The sequence below is a fragment of the Miscanthus floridulus genome, chromosome 1, assembly GCF_019320115.1.
Source record: "Miscanthus floridulus cultivar M001 chromosome 1, ASM1932011v1, whole genome shotgun sequence".
Lineage (NCBI taxonomy): Eukaryota > Viridiplantae > Streptophyta > Magnoliopsida > Poales > Poaceae > Miscanthus > Miscanthus floridulus.
In genome coordinates this window covers 162540434-162564433 of record NC_089580.1, presented here as the reverse complement: position 1 = coordinate 162564433, position 24000 = coordinate 162540434, and the positions used below count along the sequence as shown (strand labels likewise).

The following is a 24000-nucleotide window of genomic DNA, read 5'->3' as shown; positions in this document are numbered from 1 at the left end:
CTTGGTGGCACGAGGTTTCGTGCAGCAGGAGAGGGTCGACTTCGATGACGCCTTTGCTCCCGTGGCACGGATGGAGTCCGTGCGACTCCTCCTTGCACTAGCTGCCCAGAAGGGCTGGTGTGTTCATAACATGGACGTCAAGTCGGCGTTCCTTAACGGCGACTTGAAGGAGGAGGTCTATATGCACCAGCCGTCGGGATTTGCGATCCCCGGCAAGGAGGGCAAGGTGCTCCTCCTGCGCAAGGCCCTCTATGGCTTGCGGCAGGCACCGAGGGCATGAATGCCAAGTTGGATTCCACGCTAAAGGGGATGGGCTTCGAGCAAAGCCCGCACGAGGCGGCCATCTACCGACGGGGCAGTGGAGGAAATGCTCTGCCGGTGGGTGTCTACGTCGACGACTTGATGATCACTGGCACCAAGGATGCGGAGGTGGCGGCATTCAAGGAAGAGATGAAGGCCACCTTCCAGATGAGTGACTTGGGGCTTCTCTACTTCTACCTGGGAATCGAGGTGCACCAGGATGACTCCGGGATCACGCTTCGACAGACCGCCTACGTCAAGCGCGTCGTTGAGTTAGCCGGGCTCACCGACTGCAACCCAGCTCTCACTCCGATGGAGAGGCTGAAGCTGAGCCGCGACAGCACGACGGAGGAGGTGGACGCTACGTAGTACCGGCGTCTTATGGGGAGCCTTCACTACCTCGTCCACACATGGCCGGACTTGGCATTCTCCGTCGGCTACGTTAGTCAGTTCATGCAGCGACCGACGACGGAGCACCAGCAGGCTGTGAAGAGGATCATCCGCTACGTTGCGGGGACTCTCGGCCACGGCCTCTACTACCATAGGTGCCCTGGGGCGGCACACTTCGTTGGGTACAGCGACAGCGACCACGCCGGTGACATCGACACCAGCAAGAGCACGAGCGGGATCCTCTTCCTCCTCGGCAAGTGCCTCGTTAGCTGGCAGTCGGTCAAGCAGCAGGTGGTGGCCCTGTTCAGCTGCGAGGCCGAGTACATAGCGGTCTCCACCGTTTTGACTCAGGCGCTCTAGCTCGCTCGACTGCTTGGTGATCTCCTTGGCAGAGACACTAGAGCGGTGGAGCTCAGGATGGACAGCAAGTCCGCTCTGGCCCTGGCAAAGAACCCCGTTTTCCATGAACGGAGTAAGCACATCCGGGTGAGGTACCACTTCATCCGAGGCTGTTTGGAGGAAGGGAGCATCAAGGCAAGCTACATCAACACCAAGGACCAGCTTGCGGACCTGCTTGCCAAGCCTCTTGGGAGGATCAAGTTCCTTGAGCTCTGCTCTAGGACCGGGATGGTTCAACTTTCCCACAAGACGACACACAAGACTTAGAGGGAGAATGATGGGATAAGTCTCTATGTTGACTGGTCTTTGTGGGGCTGCAGCATATGGTCCTTGTGGCTGCATGGTGGTCTTGCTGCCCATAAAGGACAGCATCCTTGACTGGCTAGGACAGTATCTTAGCATCTAGGACAGCATCTGTTTTAGGACAGCATGTTAGCATCTAGCATTTTGGCATATGTTTGGCTGGTTAGCAGCATATAAATATGTATCCCCAACCCCTCAGGTTGGCATGACATTTGTGTGAGAAATAATCTAGAAAATTATCTCAACTCCTAGTGTCATCCTCTCTCGATGAGAGTAAGAATTCTGCTACTACTAAGAGTAAGAATTCAGCGACTAACAGCTTGTACTGATTACAGCCATTATGTAGGGCCCAGAATATCCAGCACTAAACCTCTTGTGTATAAACTTATAGAGTAAGTTAATGCAATAACTTTGGCAGTTTTCTCCTATCCTTCTAACAGTCCCATCCTGTGCGAAACCAGCTGACAACGATAACATGATAATTACTGTCAGACGGTAGGATCCAGGTCTCCCACCCACCCAAAACAAATAGATAAACAACCAGTTTTCTCCTATCCCAGTTGAACATCTTGCACCTTCCTGGGAACGGTTGAGGACCTTTGTGTGCTCAATGACTTACTCCCTCCATCTCTAACAGAATGCACATGAGTCAAACTTTTTTAAGCGAGATGTGGATTCTTTTTGGGACGGAGGGAGTATTAGTCAACACTTAGACGATGGCATGACAACCCTGTTAAAGGTAATGCTTGTCGCATAAGGCATAGGCGACTGTAATTGTGGAAAAATGGTTATATTAAACTAATTACTAGTCCAATGTTGCAAGTAAATGGAACAACAACAACAACAACAAAGCCTTTAAGTCCCAAACAAGTTGGGGTAGGCTAGAGTTGAATGGAACCAGGTTTTAAAATACCAACAGCGCACATAGTCCATTTTTCCAGTTCTAGATTTCATAATGGAGCAGTTCCATATCTGCAAAATTAGTTGTTAATAAATAATGTATTATATTATGTGCCTTTTTTCTAATTCATTCTCGTTTTTTCTTATCCTAATCTGAAATGGCAGATAAAAAGGCTAGATCCCGTCACAAGAAAAGTTACAACTATTGCTGGAACTGGGCGTGCAGGATACAAGGATGGTCCAGGCTTGGCAGCTCAAGTGAGCTAAAACTTAGACCACATTTTTTCTTCTTTCCTTAAGTTGACAATTTCTGATAGGTCTATGATGCAAATCAAATGACATGATTCGCATTACTTGCTATCTAGCTTAATTGTAGTCTTTAGTTAGGTAGAGGGTGTTGCTTTCTTGAGCACTCTACTTTCTTTTCTTATTGTGACAAACAAATAATTGTGACTAGGAACAGCTCGATGACATTTTTTTAAAATTTTCTGGATGCAACTTTCTGAGCCAGCAGGACTTGTTGAAGTTGGAGATGGTAATTTCGGTATTTATTCATTTTCAGTTAATTACTATAACTGTCATACAAGTCAACTTATACCATAGCATAATCTTTTCTCTAGAATTAGTTTCCTGAATTTGGCAACTAAAAATCTCATCTGGATTCTATTTTGCCTATCACTACCCTCACTTCCCTTCTACAATCAATTCATTTGCAACGAAAGTCTGGTTAGTAAAACAGATAGAAAAAGTACAGCATGTCTAAAAGACCAAAAACTGAAGGGAAAACAAAAACAAGGCTAACATGACCCTGACTAACCTGCACTTAATATTATTCAGATTTCTAGACGTGGATTTTTTTTCGGGAGTCAGCAGAGAGTGAGTCTCCCTTAGGAACAACTAATAACTAAACTCTTTATTATTATAGGTTATCGCCCCATAGTTAAGCATTCTATTCCAACAGTACCACTTAGTCTTCGGAGGCACTATGAAAAATTCTTCGGTTCCTCTGCGACCAGTACCCCGATGAGCCAATGTGATAAGCTCCTTGATGACAGACCCCAAGTAATTGTTGTCTTGTACTTGTGTGTGTCCACCAGAGCAGAGTTGTGTGTGTCCACCAGAGGGAAAACCTAGTGTGTGTTTGTGATAAACTCTCAAGAGAGAGGGAGTGATTGCAACAGTAATTTGTAGCGAATCCCAACACCTTTTGCTAAATTCAAAAACAGAAAACAGATGGTCAGGTCTTTGATACAAGGCAAAATTTCCTACGGGACATGAAAAGTGATGTCCTGTGGCCAGTAGACAAAGAAAAGTTGAATTGGCTGACTGTCACTCTGGTGATGTTTTAATTTGCTAGAAGGCACCGCGCCCATTAAAATAATCATTTCCAGCCTGAGAGGGAAGAGGAATGTGGTGAAAAATGTCATTTTTGCCCCTGGCTTTTTCTTCTTCCTCCCTTTCTCTCTCCCGCAACACCACCGCGCTCGGCCCACACCACCACTTCTCCCTCAGTCGCCATTGCTGTGCCTGGCTCACGCAGGCCTGCTCGTCACCACTGCCGGCCCGTGTGGCATGTTCTGCTTGCTTGCCCCACTCACCGCCACCGCCAGCTGCAGCCCGCTCGTGTCACCGGTTGTGCATGCACCCCGCTTGCCACCACTGCCGGATGCAGCTCGTCATGTGCAGTGCGGCATCGGCTGCCTACCGCCCATCTTGTCGCCACTACTGACATGCCTCGCCCACACCATTGCTACACACGAGAAAGAGAAAAAGGGGAGGAGGAAAGAGAGAAGAGAAAGGGGAGAGAGGAAGAAGAAAGGGCTAAGGGTAAATTATCTCTCCTCTCAAGCTGGTAATGATTATTTTAATCTGCATGGTGTCTTCCAGCAAATTATCACATGGATTTGATAGGTACTTGGAATTGCGGCTGGCCGCGAGCAGGCGCGCCCGCCTGGCCACCGCCGCGAAGACCGCCCGCAGGAACGGCGCCGGCGCCTCGGCCGCCGACAGGTCCCGCGCCAGGCGGTGCAGGGAGCGCAGCACCTCCCCGGCAGGTCGGCGGGCGGGATGCCTCCACCGGTCACCCTGGCGTCCTCAACTCGACAAGCCCTACGGCGCATCACAGCAAAAGATCCCATTCATCCAGCGGCGATCGTCGGCAAGTTCTGGGATCAAACGGAGTCCGATTGTGAGGAGCTGGGAGATGCGGACGCCCTGCCGCGGTTCTTCCCAAGGACGGCATCAGCGGCGCCGGCGCCGCCGATCACTGGCCCTTCTCCCGCACCTGCGGCCACGGCCACCGCATGTCAACCGATCCCGAAGCCATCCCCAAGGCGAGTCCGGTTACCATTGATGACGGCATGGAAAGGACCACTGCCACCACCACGGATCACGCCTCTACCCTCCATCGGCGATTTCATCTCGCCGGCGTTGCAGCGGCAAACTCGCCGGCGTCCGGGTGTCCATCGGCCTCAATTTCAAATTCCAAATCTTGGATCCACCGTCATCCAAAACCGGACTCGGCCCAAGCCGACGCGACCGGCTCAGGTCGCCCCGACTCGGTCGGCTACGAGACGGCCTCTGGTCGCACCGAATAAGGGCGGTCCCACGCAAGCCGAAGCCTCCACGCAACCACTCCGAGGCCCGAGACGTCGAGTGGTCAACCCTACGATCATCGACGCCGCCGCAACCTGCGCTCCGTCATACCTCGAGGTGCTGATGGCCGGGGGAGACGGGGGAAGGAGAGGAGGCCGGGGCGCTCCTGGCAGCGGCGGAGCCGATCGCCGCCGGGGTCGCGGCCGCGCCATCATCGACGACGGACGCGGACGGGACGACGGCCAGGGACATCGAGGACGTGGTCGCGGGGGTCCGATGCACAACTCTGGCCGTGGGGGTCCAGCACCCTCTGCCGGCCGTGGAGGCCCTCCACCGGCTGGCCCTCCACCGGCCGGCGGTAGGGGCAACTCTGCCCGGGGTGGACGAAACCCTCGGCACGCAGGAGGTGAAGCTGACAAAGATCAAGGTCCAAATAGCTCTGCAACAGAGGCTGCAGTGGTTGAACAGGGACAAGCCGAGCAAGAAGAAGGGAAGAAAAGGAAACGAAACACAGTGAAGAAGGTGTGCACTATTTGCACGGATGAGCACTTCACAAATTTATGCCCTTTGTTGCGAGGCCCCAAACCCTCAGTCGCGTTGTGTGGTGCAGCTGAGGATGGGATGGGGTTTTTCCAAATCCAGGGTGCAAGAAATAATCAGATCGTGGAGACATCACAGTCTTCAATTGCAGCACTCGTCACTGTCAAAGTCGGCAAAGTATCGGCACAGTTACTTCAGGCGGAGCTGGCTAGGATTATCCCGGTCCGTTGGGATTGGGAGGTACAACAGCTGGGGGCTAACTCTTATGTTGTCCCCTTCCCCAGCAAAGAAGAACTGGATCGCATGATAGCAATAGACACCATCAACACAAAGAACAAGGAAGGCACTATATCTTTTGCTGAGTTTGTGGATGATGTGCAGCCTATTAAGGTGTTGGAGCAGGTATGGCTAAATGTCACCGGTGTCCCTAGGCGCCTGCGTTCGTTCCTATCGCTGTGGGCAGTGGGGACTATTGTTGGAGCTACGCAGAAGGTGGACATGGTTCATCTCAGGGCAACAGGTCAAGCCCGCATTCTAGTGGCTGTTTTTGACCCCAAGAAGATACCAGGTATGGCGGACGTTTGTGTTGGCACTAGTATCTACCGCCTATTTTTCAAGGCGGAGGAAGATTTACAAGCCGACACCGGTGCTGATCCGTCTGATGAGGACTTGTTGAGTGATAAAGATCTGGAGGAGGGAGACCGTGAAATGGAAGATGCGGAAGATCCTAACCCGCAGAACCCTCAGGATAATAGGAAGTCTTCCCAACAAGCACCGCAGCATACTCAAAATGTCCCACCTATGCAACAGGCAAATCTAGTAGATGAAGCTTTGGACTTGGCCTGTGAGCAACTCTTGGATGAGATCAGTCTTAAAGTTGCTTTGGAGTCTGACCTGGGGACTACCAGGAAGAGTTACTCTCCACCAACACAAGAAGAATTAGCGTTTTTTAACTCTAATAATACTCTTTTTTCTTCTGCTGTTGTGCCACTACCTTCGACAAAGATTGCTAGTACATTTGTCGACGCTTCGGGTCAGGGAGGAGAGGGCTTTACTCCGCCATTGCCCTCCCCCTCGCCACCGCTGGAGCTGGTGTCTCTTGCTGCCCCTATTGATATAGGGTGCGGCCTCGTTGGGGGCTCATCGGAGGCGGCCCTCTCTTCTACTTCTACAGCGGTGGAGACCGGTATCATGACGTCGGTCCCTGCAGCGGTGGAGGAACCAGAGTACGCCCCCGCTGCACAGGGACGTGGCCCGGCACCCCCACCACTGGAGGTCACCGCCCTGATGCCTGCACAGGGAGGTGGCTCGGCCACATCGACGGAGGAGACGCTCCGGCTTGACTCGTCGTCACCCAATGTTGAGGTGGCTCAGGTGATGGAGTCCACCGCTGCGGAGGTTCAGGAGGGGGGCCCTACTTCGCCACTCGCCCCCCTGTCCACGCCGACCGGGGGAGAGACAGTGGTGGTGCCGGCCTCTGCTACCTGGGGAGAGGTAGCGGGGACTACCGCCACTGCTACTCTCTCCACCCAGCCTGGAGAGGCTGTGGAGACGCCACTGCCTGCTGCACCCTCTCCCCCTGCTACGACCTTGGGAGAGGCAGCGGTGGCACCAGCCGGTGCATCTCAGGCCGTCTTGGAGGCAGCATTGTTGGAAGGAGCGGGTGCTACCTCACCATCTCTTGAGGGAGCCTCCAATCCCACACCTGTGGTGGTTCCCATCAAAGAACTACGACGGAGCACCAGAAACGCAACTTTAGCGGATGTTCATACACTCCATAAGGCGGAACGTTTGACGGCGAAAAAGAACCTCGAATTCTCAGGTAACTCTTTTAATACCTTTCCAGATTCGAAAATTATTTCAAACCTTGGTAGGGTAGGCATCAACCTAGAATCCTCTACTGTTGCAGTTTTAAAAAATATTGAGGTAGCTAGGTCAGCCTTTTGTCAAAATACAAAAAAAGGTTGTTCTTCCTCTAGGTGCTCTGATATAGAGAGTGATGTTGAGAAAGAGGACCACCTTGAGGGTATTCTCAGCCACGCTTGTGGAGATCTAAATGAGAATATGCCGGTTGCTGAGTTGGATTCCATCATTGATGCACCACCTCTCAGTACAAAGAAGATTTATAACAATGCCAAAATTCGTGGCAAAGTCAAACTTCTTAAAAAGGCCAAAACCCCTTCTAAAATCATTATAAAATGAAGGGAGTTTTCTGGAATAGCAGAGGTCTTGCAGACTTGGCTAAACATAGGTACTTGAGGGAACTAGTTAAGGAAGAGCAAATCAATTTTATTGCAATTTCCGAGACTGGACGTGAATCCTTCCCAGATCATGTCCTCAAAGATCTTTGTGCGGGACATGAGTTTCTTTGGCACACCATGGCCCCCCATGGTAGATCAGGGGGCATTCTTTTAGGGGTTGATCTGAATTTTTTTGATATTGGAGCAATAGATGAGGGAGATTTTTATGTAAAATTCACCCTACGGTGCAAATCTAATGACTTCAAGTTCGTACTATATACAGTATATGGACCTGCCCAAATTCAAAACAAGAATGCTTTCCTGGTAGAACTAGCTAACACTTGCTCTAAAGAATCTCTTCCTTATATAATAGGAGGGGATTTTAATATAATGCGAGAGCGAGAAGATAAGAGCTCAGGGGATTTTGACTATAAGTGGCCTAATCTTTTCAATGCTGTCATTGATTCTCTGGATCTTAAAGAGATTGTCATGTCAGGCCGCCAATATACTTGGGCAGGACCTGGAGATGACCCGACTTTTGAAAAGTTAGACAGAGTCCTTGTGACCACTGAATGGGAGAATCAATTCCCACTCACTACAGTTGAGGCTAGAGATAGAAATATCTCTGACCATACCCCTCTCGTTCTTAGCACTGGCCACTCGACCCACCAGTTAAATAATCACCCTTTCAAATTTGAGAGAGGGTGGCTATTAAGGGAAGGGTTTTATGGTATGGTTGCAAATATCTGGCAATCTCCTTGTTCAGGATCAAATTCTCTGGAGCGGTGGCAATCCAAAATCCGCAGACTCAGACAGTATCTGAAGGGATGGGCTAAACATACTGCCGGGTCTTATAAAAAAGAGAAGAAGACTATACTAGGACGCTTAGAAATTCTTGACAAGAAAACTGAGACTTCTCAGTTATCTGATCAAGAAATTAATTTAAAACATTATTTAAAAGAACGTCTAGTTAATCTGCTGAGAGAGGAGGAACTCAAGTGGTATGAGCGTGCCAAGGTGAAAACACTATTGGAAGGTGATGCTAACACTCGTTTCTTCCATCTAGTGGCTAATGGGAAACACCGAAAGCAGCATATCTACAAACTTGAAAATGATCAAGGTGCTGTAATTGGTGATGATTGCCTCAAAAGCCATATTACAAACTATTATAAGAATCTCTTTGGGTCCCCCGAACAATCTGCTATCACTCTTGAGGAGGATCATATCGTAGATATTCCTCAAGTGTCCCCGGAAGAAAATGATATCTTAATTAGTCCATTCACCGAATCTGAGGTGAGGGATGCAATCTTCCAGATGGAACATAATAAAGCTCCAGGACCAGATGGTTTTCCTGCGGAATTCTATCAGGTTTTTTGGGAAATTATCAAGGAGGACCTTCTTTGTCTCTTTGCAGACCTACATTTGGAGACACTCGATCTCTACAGTTTGAATTTTGGAGTCATTACTCTAATTCCAAAGATTCAAAATGCCACAAAAATTCAGCAATATCGACCAATTTGCGTCCTCAATGTGAGTTTCAAGATATTCACAAAAGTGGGCACAAATAGACTGAATACGGTTGCCAAAACAGTGGTGAAACCAACACAGTCGGCCTTTATGCCAGGTAGGAATATTATGGAAGGTGTGGTAATTCTCCACGAAACCATCCATGAATTACACTCTAAGAAAAGAAACGGAGTCATTTTCAAAATTGACTTTGAAAAAGCATATGACAAGGTCAAGTGGTCGTTCTTACAACAGACTTTGCGTATGAAAGGTTTCTCACCTAAATGGTGTAGGTGGGTTCAGAATATGGTCTCTGGAGGAAGTGTGGGGATTAAAGTTAATGATGACATTGGCCCATACTTCCAAACCAGAAGGGGACTCCGGCAGGGTGATCCTATGTCACCTATCTTATTTAACATCGTCGCTGATATGCTAGCTATTCTTATTAATAGAGCAAAAGCGGATGGGCAGATAAGTGGAATTATCCCCCACCTGATTGATGATGGTTTATCAATCCTACAATATGCAGATGACACCATCATGTTTCTAGACCACGATCAAGAACAAGCGAAAAATCTCAAACTTTTACTATGCGCCTTTGAACAATTATCTGGGCTCAAAATTAATTTCCACAAGAGTGAGATTTTTTGCTTTGGGGCAGCCAAAGAAATGGAATCCTTCTACACTGATCTCTTTGGCTGTAAAGCAGGGGAATACCCCTTCAGATATCTAGGCATCCCTATGCACCACCGGCAACTCCTTAATTCTGAATGGAGAAAAGTTGAAGAGCGATTCGAACAAAAGCTCTCATGCTGGAAAGCGAAATACTTATCCTATGGGGGACGTCTAGTACTGCTTAATTCTGTATTAAGCAGCCTACCCATGTTTATGATGTCTTTCTTTGAGATCCCAAAAGGAGTTATCAAAAAACTCGATCATTTTAGGTCGAGGTTCTTCTGGCAAGGATCCTCAGAGAAACATAAATACCGCCTTGCCAAATGGGATATCATTTGTCGTCCCAAGGATCAAGGTGGACTAGGTATTCTGAATTTACAACTGCAAAATAAATGCCTACTAGCAAAATGGCTAGTGAATCTCATGAACACAGAAGGCATATGGCAAACGCTATTACAGAATAAATACCTAAATTCAAAAAGTTTATCCCAGGTCACGGCAAAGCCAAATGATTCACATTTTTGGAGAGGCCTCATGCATATCAAGGATGAGGTGCTGGCAAAAGGTTCTTTCGATATTAAGGATGGAACCACGGCTAGATTTTGGGATGATGTATGGGTAGGTGCTAGGCCTCTGAAAGTTCGTTATCCATCTTTATATAATATTGTGAGAGATCCTCACGCTACAGTCTCAAAGATAATGAGCACTAGCCCTCTGAATATTTCTTTTAGGAGGGCTCTGGTGGGTAATAAACTTACAGAATGGCTTAGTCTAGTAGCAAGTATTTCTCATGTCGAACTAATAAATGGATCTGATCATTTTAGATGGAGTTTAACCAGCTCAGGTTCATTCTCAGTCAGATCCATGTATCTCAACCTTATAGATACAAATACATCTTTTCGGCATAGGAAGATTTGGAAGATAAAAGTTCCTCTAAAAATAAAAATTTTCCTCTGGTTCCTACAAAGAGGTGTCATTCTTACCAAAGATAACCTGTCTAGGAAAAATTGGAAAGGGAGTCAGAATTGCGTTTGTTGCAATGGGAATGAAACTATTCAACACTTATTCCTGGACTGCCCTATTGCCATAATGATTTGGAGGATTATCTTCTTTGCTACTAGTTTAACTCAACCTAGATCAATCAGCCACATGTTTGGTAACTGGCTGTCTAATCAAAATAAAAGGATTAGAAATTTGATTTGGGTGGGAGTGGCTGCTATGTGTTGGGCTATTTGGAGATGCCGTAATGATGTTGTTTTTAATAAAATAAAATCTAACTCTATTATGCAGGTCATTTTCAGGGGAGCGTACTGGTTACGCTTCTGGGCCCAGCTGCAGCGTGAAGAGCAAGCTAAGGACGCGCTCTCGACAATAAGCAAGAAATTAGAAGTTATTGCTCTAGAGATATCCAATAACGGATGGAAACAATTTTATTGTTTAAGTTAGCGTCTTGGTCATGTTATAAGACCTTGGCTTTCTTTTTGGTTTTATCATTATCTGTAATTTTGGGCTGTGTACATCTACGGATGTAGAGGCCGGATGTTTATCCATTATCTAAAAAAAAGCAAATTATCACATTACAGAGTTCCAGCCAACTAACTGAACTTTCTGTGTCCATTGGCCACACAACACCAATTGAACTTTTTTTCTGTGTCCGTTGGCCACACCATCACTTCCCGTGTCCTTTAGCAAAAAAATTTCTCCTCATTTATCCCTTGTGTTCTGCTGTACTGCAAACTGAAAGTGAATATAATACAATGGCATAACTGATATATGTACAGGAAGGCTTCTTGTAGCAGATACAAACAACAACACAATCAGATATGTAACTCTTAGTGACAAAGGTGAAGACACTAGAGTTGATCGGAGTCCAGCCGCCATCACCAAAACCGAAGGCATTGAAACGCCTAAGACGGCGGTTATCGGCAGATACAGATGTTATTAATGTCGATGGTGGCTCTTCAAAGGAAGGATTCTTGTCTCTTGCAATTACAGTACCTGATGGTTACCATTTCTCCAAGGTCAATAATAACCAGAAGACATTGTTTTTTCTTGTCTTACTTTGCAAGTTTGTATCATTCATGATAATTACTAGTGACTGTGGTACAACATTCAATAGTGCTTGTATTAACATCTTTTCGCTGAGGTGTAGGAAGCTCACAGTAAATTTGATGTGGAAACTGAGCCGCCTAATGCAGTTGAGATCGAGCCAGCGAATGGTTTTCTAAACTCTGAAGGGCTGGCATCACTGAAATTCAAAAGGATATCATCATCGTTGTCAATGGGAAGGATAAACTGCAAGGTAGTGACATGGAATCAGCAATGACATTAATTAATTTGTTAGATAATTCACACTACCTTACTTTATCTCTTGGCACATGAATCAAGATGTGACAAATGACCAAGTTAATCCTAGAAAGATATGGGAAAGCATCTTAATAGATATAGAAAGAGTGTTGTAATTAATTGGTGCCATTTGATGGGGGCAGTGGTAAAAATTGCCTCAAGGTAGGATGATTATAAGTGTAAACAAGAGTCAAATGCTAGTCACCCTTTCAAGTTGTATTACAGGTGGTACAAGTTCCCTGCTAGGAAAATAGTCAATACAGACCATCCTATTCATATGGTCATCGTAAATTTGTGTGCATGCCCTGCTGGAGTTAGAATGTACGAGGCTAAATCATGTGTGCCATTGATAACCCCAAGTTTAGAGGGACTCTGCTCTAGGATATGCTATGTGTGCCATTTGTTGTTTCTTAGTTAACAGAAGTAATGCGGTGTTGATATTTTTATCATAGATTTACTGGTGGTACAAATAGACAAGTCAACTAAAGAAAAGTAATTTCCTTAGTATTATCAGATTATGCATTTGAGTATGTTCTATTCTATCTTGTAGGTTTACTACTGTAAAGAAGATGAAGTTTGTCTTTACCAATCGATTGCTTTTGATGTCAAATTCAGTGAAGAGGCAGAACCCAATCCAGCACAAATTACACTATCCTATTCTGTTTCGCCAAGAGATAATTCAGGTAGTACACAACTAATAGCTGCTAGAAAGAATGCCAAGGTGTAGTCAGACTCACGGTGATTGTTTTACTTGCATCATTGTATTGATTGTCAATTTGGCCCTAGGCCCACAATGCTAAGTGTTTTTTATTGTTGAAGTTCAAGCTTAACTTCCCCTGTATGCTGTGTAGCTGACATGCTGCTTGTAACCCAGCTCCATTGTCTCCCCTCACTGCACAACAGTGTTAATGAAGTAGTTTATTATCAATTCATTGATTGCTTGGAACACCGTATGGAGTCCATTTGTTGGAACCCTGTTAACCCTAATCATTGATGAATGTTTGTTGAATCGAACAATTTTATTCCAAGCAAAGGGTTGTGGTGCCTTGCATGTGATACAAAACACTGCCTGCTTGCCTATCTGCAGCACAAAATCTTTGACAGTGGAAGTTTTTCAAATCATTGTCTTGCACATGCTCCTTGTCCAAATAATAAAACAAATTGATGAGTGCAGGCATGTGCCATGAAGAATCCAGTTGTGGTCATGGTAGCCGTGCATTGTGATCTTTGAGTATCCATGAATGGCTCACGAAAATGCGTTGATCTCAATAAAATGGTAATGCAGTGTATCAGTTTGTGGCAGGCCTGTCAGTTTTGTTTGTTTGGCGACATAAGAGCAAGATTAGCTGGCATCCTTTTACAACCAACACTAGTGGTAGCTCCCTGAATTGGTGATGGTTTCTGTTGCTGATTCATGATTGATTGTACTATACAATTATCGATCCATCGGCCCTATTCGCTTCTCTTATAATCCGTCTTTTTCAGCTTGTTTTTTTAACTGAAACAGTGTTTTTCTCTCACAACAAATCAGCCGGAACAGTATTTCGTAGCAAAGTGGACGGGCCGATGGATCGCGTGGCGGCAGCATCACGTTTGGGACAGGTGGAAAGCATGGGATCCATGATTTTGTTTCAGTGACTCTGACTCACATTTGGTGGTGCTGCTGTGCTGGTTCCCCAGTTGTTTTGCGATTCCTGCCTTGAGTTTCGGAAGGCAGCTGGCACGTTTCTTTGACCTGTTATGTCATATACTCATGCTGTACCGTCGACACCTGCGTTTTTTTAAATATCCTCCTACCATCTTCCAAATGATTAAGGTGATAGGTTTGGTCCGGGTTGGGAGTCCGGTGATTTAGTTTGAGGATTTCAGTGGGACACACAAGTCATGACTAGACCAATGATCAGACTGTTTATGCTATTTCACCCTCAGAATCCATGGATTAGGCCATAGCTGCCATGTGTTTGAGCAGTGGCATGGGCCTCACTTCTCCATTTGCAAAGCAGTTCCTGTTTTGGGTCATCATGTTTCTGCATGAGCAGCATTTTCGCTGTCTGAAAAAAAATATATAAATGGAGCAGCTTATAGCTGTTGGGACTGAATGACGGCTCTGTACTTCATCCGTAAAAGAGTGCAATTTTAGTACACTGCTGAGTCAAATTATTTTAAGCTTAAGAAACTTTAGATAGTTTGACTAAAAATAGATAGGACGGATGTTTTTGGACTATCGGCCTGTTCGCTGGTTGGTTTCTGAGCTGGTTTGGGCTGGCTAGTGCTGGTTTGTTGTGAGAGGAAAACATTGTTGGCTGGCTGGTTTGGGCTGGCTGAAACCAACAAACGAATGCCTTCCATTAGCTGGTTGTTAGTAACACTACCAACCTTATTGCTGTACCATGAAGTGTACGTAGCTTGCTAATCAGCTGACACACGATCTTTTCGTATGACCAGCACAAGATCACCCTCTCTTCGACTCATTGAGCATGCTCAGTCGATACCCTTCATGAACCAAGCACCAGGGCGGCCCGGTGGCCACTGGGCACTGGCCAGGGCCTGTTGGGCACTGCCAAATTTGTCAGGAACAGTCCTGTTCGGTGAAACCTGTTCATCAACATGGCTCGATGGCATCTGGCCGGCGTGGCCTCGCGGGGTCGAGTTTGAACCTTGAAAGCAGGGTAGTGGTGTGCCCTGCAAGCAGCTGAGCCTTGTGTTCACCTTTATCTCGTGTGCAGGCACGCAGGCAGGCTGCCAGCGCCCAGAGGATGCTGCTGTGCTACCCAGAGCTTTTTGCCGGAAAAGGCCACGGTGATGCCGAGCAGAGCATGGTTGCTCGGTTGACTGCTCTGTTATGGACGTTAATACGAGATGCGTTTCGTTGCATGCGTGGTTAGTGTAGGTATAGCTGGAAATCGCCATGCAGAGAGGACGCGAACGCTCGCACAATCGCCGTGTTGTCCCTTCCGATTCGAACCGCTTGTGGCCATGGAAACTTGGAAGCTGTGCTAATTGACACCCAAATAGTGAAATATCTGGGCACGACCTGCTGCCAAGCACCAATTTGTCTGGATCGATCAGAATCAGGATCCCTACCGCGCGTTTCACCTTTCTATTGCTTGAATCGCTTCTCTTGTTTGAACCAAGGCATGAATCGCTTCTGAAACGAGCGGAGGACAGCCTACGTACGTGCAGGAGCAGAGGCAGGCACCAAAACCCACGCAAAACAGGGGCCGGCACTGACTGCCACGCGAGAGAGTGCCGCCACCACACGTCGCGTGCAGAGGCAGCAGCGCCAGACAGAGATACCCTGTACTGAGGCCCGGGTCGGGCAGCGGAAGGAATCTGCAGCAAACATGGGCTGTCCGCTCCGCTCCGCGCCTCCGCCCGCGCCCGCGCGGACGCCGCACGCCGGCCAGCGAGGGGGACGGGGAGCGCGTGCGGCGTGCTGCTGCCGGCTTCCGCCAGCCGGCACGCCTTTTTACTGGTTTCCACGCCAGGCCTCCCTGGCTCCTCTCTGCCTCTGCCTCTGCCTCTGCCTGCCAATCATGCCGGCCGGCCGGGCTGCGCGCGCGGCCCGGTGCAGTGCAGTGCAGTGACTCTCTCGCCCCGCGCCCTGCTCCTCCAGGGGAGACACCAGCCTTTTCCGTGGACGCGACACTCGGCACCGGACACGCACCCAGCGCCCAGCACGGCACGGCAGGAGGCAGGTGCAGTGCAATAGCACAGCAGCCCCGGGCGGCCGGACGGTCTCGGCGCGCGAACGCAGCGGCACGTTTTGCCGCGCGCCACGGCTCTTCCAGCCGGCTAGCTGATCGCTCGAATCCCATAGGATTCGCACTGGTTTCCGTCAGGCCGGGTCACGCGGAATAATTGTGTTGCCCATGTTGTAAAAAAAAAATGTGTTGCCCCGAACCTACGTTGGCCTACGTCGTCGACCTCTCTCGACTCACATCATTTGAACGTCAGGCCGTGTTTAGTTCGCGAAATTTATGAATTTTGTTACCGTAGCACTTTTTGTTTTTATTTAGTAATTAGTGTTTAATCATGGACTAATTATGTTCAAAACGTTGGTCTCGCGATTTTCAACAAAACTGTGCAATTAGTTTTTTTTTCGTCTACATTTCATGCTCCATACACGTATCGCAAGATTCGATATGATGGCTACTGTAGCACTTTTTTGGGAACTAAGGCCCCGTTTAGATCCAAAAAAATTTGGATTTTGGCTACTGTAGCACTTTCGTTTGTATTTGATAATTAGTGTCTAATTATGGACTAATTAGGTTCAACAGTTTCGTCTCGCGATTTCTCACCCAACTGTGCAATTAGTTTTTTTTCATCTACATTTAGTACTCTGTGCCGCAAGATTCGATATGATGGGTACTATACTTAAAAAAAAATTTGGCAACTAAACAGGGCCTAAACACAGCCTCAGTCCAGTCGTCAGGGACAGGGTGGTGACTGGTGAGATTCAATTCAGTTCAGATGCAGCAGGACCATTCGGCCTGTGCTCATCGATCGATCTTGGCATCAGATTGCACAGGAGATACGCTGGTGCACGATGATATATGCAAGACGGCCGGCCGGTATACGCCGAATCTGTACTCCCGATTTTTATGAGGTAGACCGGCAGTGGTCCTTCAGTTATGTGTGTGTGGTTGTGTACGCTCAAACACGTGTTCGTGAAAAACAAAGGAGATCCGTTCATGCATGTAGACCTCTTGGTATGCATCGACCCGAAGCTGAATGTAAGACAAAAAAAATGTTTCCATTTTGGTTAATGAGATTAGGTGAACCTCCCTTTGTATGTAGTAAGACAAAATATCTCCTTATACATATTGTTTGAATTCTTCTCCCACAAAATAGCACTGCAATGGTTAGTACTTCTTAAATGACGACAGTCGGAGCACGTCAGCGGTCAACCCAAGGGGGGTGAATTGGATCAAACCTAAGATCAACTTTATTTACATTAGATAGAAAAACTACAACCTAACTAGCATAACGTGCACAATAGATTTTTCTAGTATGCACTATCTTAACCAACCCATAAAGAGTTCTACAGTCTAAAACCAACCCTACCAACTAGTCTATGCTAATTTAGGAAAGGTAAAAATACCTCACATAACAAGCACAATGTGAATGGCTGTGTATATCCACGTGTAGATATTGAGGCTGGATTTCTATCCATTATCTAAAAAAACAAGCACGATGCGAAAGCTTACGTAAGCTAAGAGTTAAGTCAAGAGAGGACAAACTCCCGTAGATGAAGACTTATCCCATGGTGCCATATACAACATCTAGTCCATACTCGAGCTCCACAAATAAAGGATATGCTCCTAGCCACAAATACCACCGCTACCTAAGACAAGTGCAGTAGGTCAGTGAACCTCACAATTTTGTCGTTTAACTCTGGTCATCCAGGTGTCGTCCACTAAGGAAGGAGTTTCCTCGTCCCCACACACCAAGTTTTATAAACTAGGACGACAAAGAACATGCCAATGAGGCTCGCTTAATGATTTGGTACATGAAATTCTACCATGCCTAAGAGCATCTCCAATGTGAGCCCTCAAATCAGGGGTCTTACTTTTGATTTGAGGGCTTCACCTACTATTGAGGGTTTTCTTTCTTTGTATATACTCCAACAAGAGTCCTTCAAATAGGTTCCTCAAATCCATTACAGTAGACACTGGCATATGAGACCCAACTCATCATTCTCACGTATTCACAGTTGTTCCAATATACTGAGCTATGGATGCGCGGGGGAGAAGGGGAGGAGCACCAGAGACGGCACATGGAGGGGAGCCGTGCCAGGCCAAGGGGCATTACTGAGGGGGTGCGCCAGAGGAGGGATATAGGATGGAGGTGCAAGAGAGAGTCGGGACAAAAAAAGACGTGTGGAGTGAGTTATTGCAGAAAAATATGGATATTTTTCGACCATATTCGAGTTTGAATTTGTTTAGAGGAGTTTAGATCTGTCCGTATCCGAGTCCGGATATTCAACATCCGATACCATATTCGTATCAGAATACTCAAATTGCATATTTTCTATGTCGATATCTATTTGTATCCTATCTGATATAGTTGATACTATATGTATTCGGATCCGAATCCAAGTAGAAATATGAAAACAAATGCAATATTAACGATATGATCCCTACGCACCCTATGAGATAGGTTAAAGGAGAAGAGATAGGTTGAAGGGGAAGATGTGGAGGCCTCCATAATTAGGGACTTGAGTTAGGCCAGGTTTGATTAAGCTTTTTTGCTTTTTAGCATCAAGGCCCCGTTCGGCTTGCTGAAACTTGGCTGAATTGACTGAAAAACACTGTTTCAGCTGAATTGTTGGGAGAAAAAAATATTATTCTGGCTGAAAAAATAAACTGAATAGTGCGGATTATAAGGTAAGCGTGGCCCAAATGGTAGAGTAAAGGCTCTCCTCCTTCCTCTGTTGGGACTAAAAAGCAGCACACCCCCTCAGCGTACATGGTCATTTACATTACTTGGGTTTGCATTGGCCCATACGATTGGTTATAATCGCGTTCATATTCGAGTGCGCGAAACCGGTGAAGGCCACGAGCCCACAACGGCCTCAATGCTCCCTACCCGGCTCAACCGCGCATGTGAGCTTACTACAATGATTGGAGCTCTACATGGCGCCACGTACATATATTGCAGTACACAAACCACATCTCTTATCGCTCGCTCCAGGCTCCAGCGAGTGCGCGAAACCGATAGATACCACCGCACCTGCAGGCAAACAGGTAACAGAAGTACATGGACCGAGCTGGCCGGCTACCCGCCCTGCCTCGGCAGTGCCGGCTGGTGGTGGAGTGGACGGGCGCCGGGCGGGCTCGTCGCCTAGCTCGGACACAGCCTGCCACCGGAGCAACTCCAACAACCGGCCCAGGCTCCCAGCTTTGGCGCGGCGTCCGGCACGGCTGATGCACGCCGCTCGGTACGGTTCGGCTTCGTCCGGTGCCCCTCACGTACAGACGCCCGCCCGCCGGCCTCGCCGCACGCCACATGATCTCATTACGACGCTGCCGACTGCCGACCCAATCACAGCCTGACTGCCTGAGCCACGGGCGTAAGCGCCCGTATGACTGAGGCGCGTCGCCCAGGGGCCCGGCCCCTGCCAGGCTGCCACGCTACCGCAGATCACGAAAAGGTGCCGGATCTTTTCTAGGCGCGCGATGTCTTTGCACAGTTACACTTCCATGTGGTTTCTGCATTGCATGCTACATTGGCGACGGGTCATTGCCGCTTACTGTGTCCTTAGCTTGCTCAACGTTATCATGGCACCGTTGAGGCTTTGCTCCCTCTCTGTCTGAGGGCCTCCTGTCGTCCATATCAGATCCAAACCAACCGGGTGCCATGAAGTTTTACTGTGTTTCTGAAGGCGAGTACGTATACGATGTGTGTTCTATTCTAGGCTGTCTGCAGTCGAGCGGTTGGTCAATTTTCAGTGCTTTGACCTGGACTATTGATTCCATGATCAGATGCCCAGATGGCTTAAGTCCATCGGTAACCAAGAAGCAGTACTAGTACTTGCTTGTAGTACTCAAACGGCGATGGTTCGAGTAAAGAGTAGAAGAGAAGCAGATTCGATCGGACAGCGTCTCCGCGTTTCATCAGTGTGACGTAGAAAGACGTACTGGCATCGCGCGGTAGTGATGAGTCAGTGACGCCCATGTGGCTCCCCATTAAGAAGCAAATGGTATTTAATTAGCCGATTGGCCCAGAAGTATGGAAGGCAACTCATCAACGTGGTGCTTGATGATCTCTGCCTGCTCCAAATCTATGGAGGGGTAGTAACTTTTTTTCAGTTCTTACCATGACTTTCAAGTTTCAACGCCGATGCTGATGCTGATGCTCTATTTGGTGGCAGAGCAATCGGTAGTCTGCATTGCGTTGCGTCTCTCTGTCTTGTTCGCCTAATCACCTTTGCTCCCTGACATGTGCCTTCTCAGTTCTCAACTCCCTGAATGAATCGCCGTCGATCGCCCAGAGGTTGCTTCGCCAATCTCAGAGCGTGTTTAGTTCCTACCCCAAAATTCAAAAAATGCTACAGTACCCATCACATCGAATCTTGCGATATATGCATGGAGCATTAAATGTAGACGAAAAAAAAACTAATTGCACAGTTTGGTTGAAAATTGCGAGACGAACGTTTTGAGCCTAATTAGTCCACGATTGAATACTATTTATCAAATAAAAACGAAAGTGCTACAGTAGCCCAAATTCACAAATTTGGACAACTAAACATGCTCTCAACGTCACAAGAGCCACGCACGCATGTGTACGGCGGAGGATGATGCAAACCATTGTTAGGAAGCGAGGGAGCAGGCCTGCGTGCAGTCTATCGCTAGGCTTTGGGATTAAAAACACACACGAGGCCCTGCAGCTGCAGCGGGGGCATGCAGAGCTTGCAGACGCCCTCGTTTTTAAAGAGAGAGTAGGAAAAAAAAAACAGAAGAAACGCTGGAATCACGACGGCTACGGGCGTACGAGCGGCCTGCTTTCACCTAGTTTACGCCTGCCGAGGCGGGCATTTGACTTGGCGCAGCCATTAAAGGCTCGGCAGCCGCCTCATAAAACGGGGGCGAGCGAGAGCATCCACGGGTCTTTTTACACGGCCAAGCAACGTTGATCCATCCTGACTGATACCATGCAACGTGGAACGCACATGGCCTGAGCCCTGATACTCTCCCTTCTTTCTCTTTTCCCACCAGCCTCATCCTCATCGTTATGGGTCAAATACTACTTGTACATCTACTAGTGGTAGTAACTGGTTGTCAGTCAGTAAGAATGGTTTGCTTTCAACTCAACACACTCTCCACAGCCCACAGCCATATCCTATGTCCTGCAAACCAACAAATTAGAGAGGATAAGCACGGGTTTGGAGGGAAGAGCACGCGGGGGGAACAAGACACGAAATGATTAGCCCAGTTGAGCGGGAGGCGGAGCGGCGCGGGGGTTGCTTGCGCCGAGCGACGTCCGCGCATAGTCGCATGTGACCCCGCCCCCGGCCGGGGCTCCATGCATGTTACGACCAGCGGACCAGGCCCGGCGCGCCCATGAGATGAGGAACATGGCGCCACATGCTACGCTAGCGCCGGCCGGCTACAGGCTACAGCAAAGCAGACGCTCGCGCCGGCGTGTGCCGCCCCCCCCTAATCATGGCTAAAGCGTAGCACTAGCATCGGATCACTCGCCGGCTCCGCCTAAACAAACTGGCCTGCAGGTAGCTAGTAGCACTAGAGATCGATCGCAGAGCGGGAGCCAGCCGAAACCCCACGTTATACCGCGCCTAGCTACGCTACGGTCCCAGCCAGAAATAATGCGATGCCTGCCTAGCTAGGATGCGAGGCCTGAGCCACCGCCGCTTGATCTGGATCACAGCAGTGAGCAGGATCGCCGGGTTTGGGCATGGCAGGCGCTGCACGCCTTCCGTCGGTGTGTGGCCGTAGCTGTAGGCTCACAGACAGAAAGCTCGCGTCAGCTGTATGAGCACTTATGCATCTAGTACTCCTACTCCGTAATAAACCCTGTCACTTCCGTGAGACCGTGACCCTGCTAGTAGTGTGGGCAAGTTCTCGATGGGGGCATGAAAATGAAGCCTCTTTTGGTGCTGTTCGTTTGGGTTGGGGCACTCTGCCTGTAACGAATGCAATGCACGGAGACCTCTAGCGATAGCAAGAGCCCCGCTATTGTGTTTAGCGCTCGGCGCCTTCTTCTTGGCACTGGACCTGCAATCAGACATGCATGCAATGCAAGCTGAAAACTCTGAAGGCGATTGACATGTGCGATAAAAAGATGCAGGCCCTTGGAAGAGTCGACATCGGTAATCTGTACTGTACAACAAGCGTATATACGCGGTGACATTCTACCGTCGATTTGCTCAAACAGATTGAGACGGAACGCGACGCGATACGGTACCTACCGTACGCGGTATTGCCACTGCAGTTCAGAGTTTCACACTAGCTAGGACAGCAGAACAGAGCCAGCCACAGAGACAGAGGAGGAGGAGAGGTCACTGCTTGCGCTCGCTCTCGCGCACAAAGGAAACTAGGAAAGGCCATCATGCCCACGCGATCCCTACACCTCCGTGCGTGACCACGGTGGTGGACACCGGGCCATAAAGTCCAAGCCCAGTGGACCTCATGATTAGCAGCTCACTCCCAGTGTCACACATGCAAATTGGATTAGACCAGAAGGAAAGGAAACAAGGGATCTATATTTTAAGAAAAAAGAAAAATGCATATGCGGGTATTACATGAGCGCAGAAGAGTTTCGGCAGAAAATCCAAGCGGATCACACAGGAGGAGAGGGAGCCGAGCAGTGGAGCACCATTTGCCACTGCCGCCCCCTCCCCCCTTTTATATTCCCCCAGTCTCCCACCTCTTTCTCCTCCCCCATTTTCCATCCCACCACCACCCGTCTCCTTCCCCTGCCCCGAGCCGAGCGCAAAGCCAGCGCCCATCTTCTTCTAGCTCCCTCCTTGTTGGATCGCAGCTCCTTCCTCCTAGCGTCCGATACACCAGCAGGCTTCCTTCTGCGAGCAACGATTTTTGGCGCGCGCACTGGCAATGGCGTCCACGTCGAGCTCGACGCCCGCGGCGGAGGTGGAGGTGGAGGAAAGGTGCCGGAAGCGGAAGCGCGCCGCCAGGGCGGCGGAGCCCGCGGCGCCGGCGCAGCCGTCCAAGTGGCGGACGCGGCGCGAGCACGAGATCTACTCGTCCAAGCTCCTCGAGGCGATCCGCGTCGTGCGCGCGGGGCCCTCCGCCGCCGCCGGCGCGGCGGCCCCGGCCCCGCCGCGCGGCAGGGCCGTGGGCGAGGCGGCCGACCGCGAGCTCGCCGTCGCAGCGCGCGGGCGCACGCACTGGAGCCGCGCCATCCTCGCGTCGCGCCGCCGCCGCCTCCAGGCCGCGCACCGCGCGCGCCTCCGCGCCCCCGCGTCCCCGCCTTCGCGCCATGATGCCGCCGCCGCCAGCGCCTCCGCTGCCTCGGCCTCGGCGGCGGCGGCGAAGGGCACCGCCACGCCGCCTCTGGCGAGGAAGGCCAAGGTGCTGGGCCGGCTGGTGCCCGGCTGCCGGAAGCTGTCGTTCCCGACGCTCCTCGCCGAGACCACGGACTACATCGCGGCGCTCCAGATGCAGGTCCGCGCCATGACGGCCCTCGCCGAGGCGCTGTCCGCCGTCTCCGCCACATCCTCCCCCGGCGCCGGCTCCTCATCCTCCTCCTCGCCGCTGTGACCCGAAGCCTCAGGATTTTCCATCTCTTTTCTCCCCCACGAATTTTTCCTCGGGATTAGTTAACCTCTAGCTTTCTCTCTCTCCCCCCTCCGCTAGTTTTCTTTGTCGTCTTGTTTCTCCCAGTTCGGTGAGCGGTTAGTGTGATCATGAAGAAGATGATGATGATGGCGTCCCAGTGATTAAACCGTGCTGTAATGTGATAGAAGAAGCCGTAGGGCCACAGTGGTTCTGTTGTCTCCCCCTCTCAGGATTCTTTTCTCATCTGCTTCGATCGCTCTCCGATGAATGCATCTTGAAATGTTCATTCAGATCACATCATCGTGTACGATGTATCCTTGCTTAACATCCCGTAGCGTAATCCTCTGCTGACTGCTGCTGCTGCTGCAAGCAGATTCAACCTCCGCCTATGGCCCCGTTCGGCTTACCCATATTCGACTTAGTGTTTTCAGTCAGTTTAAGTCAAGTTTCAGACCAGCGAACCGGGTATATCATTCCATAACCATAATTACTGATCTGTACTTCAGAGAAACCTGAAATGATGCTCCTCCGTTTTTGCGTTGGTG

At 49.1% G+C, this 24000-nt stretch overlaps 3 protein-coding genes across 3 annotated transcripts in view; all 3 read left to right on the top strand.

Annotated features, from left to right (window-relative positions):
• Positions 1-13140, top strand: part of LOC136546138 (protein SUPPRESSOR OF QUENCHING 1, chloroplastic-like) — a 42687-nt gene extending 29547 nt beyond the window's left edge. Inside the window, 6 exon segments of the mRNA XM_066538116.1 lie at positions 2458-2550; positions 2791-2827; positions 11630-11693; positions 11695-11869; positions 12001-12150; positions 12745-13140. Of these exon segments, the coding sequence (XP_066394213.1) occupies positions 2458-2550; positions 2791-2827; positions 11630-11693; positions 11695-11869; positions 12001-12150; positions 12745-12921 (696 nt within the window). The 3' untranslated portion in view covers positions 12922-13140.
• Positions 4350-11268, top strand: LOC136546130 (uncharacterized). Its single transcript, XM_066538110.1, has 2 exons — positions 4350-7678; positions 11139-11268. Exon 1 carries the CDS (start codon positions 4360-4362, stop codon positions 7627-7629), a length of 3270 nt encoding a protein of 1089 aa, XP_066394207.1. The 5' UTR covers positions 4350-4359; the 3' UTR covers positions 7630-7678; positions 11139-11268.
• Positions 13141-22587: 9447 nt separating the features above from the next.
• Positions 22588-23752, top strand: LOC136500159 (transcription factor bHLH147-like). Its single transcript, XM_066495547.1, has one exon. The coding sequence runs from the start codon at positions 22772-22774 to the stop codon at positions 23435-23437; it is 666 nt and encodes a 221-aa protein (XP_066351644.1). The 5' UTR covers positions 22588-22771; the 3' UTR covers positions 23438-23752.
• Positions 23753-24000: the final 248 nt, after the last annotated feature.

What these genes read in the sequence shown, in the direction of transcription:
- LOC136500159 (XM_066495547.1), top strand. Translation starts at nt 22,772, where the DNA reads ATGGCGTCCACGTCGAGCTCGACGCCCGCGGCGGAGGTGGAGGTGGAG.
- LOC136546130 (XM_066538110.1), top strand. Translation starts at nt 4,360, where the DNA reads ATGCCTCCACCGGTCACCCTGGCGTCCTCAACTCGACAAGCCCTACGG.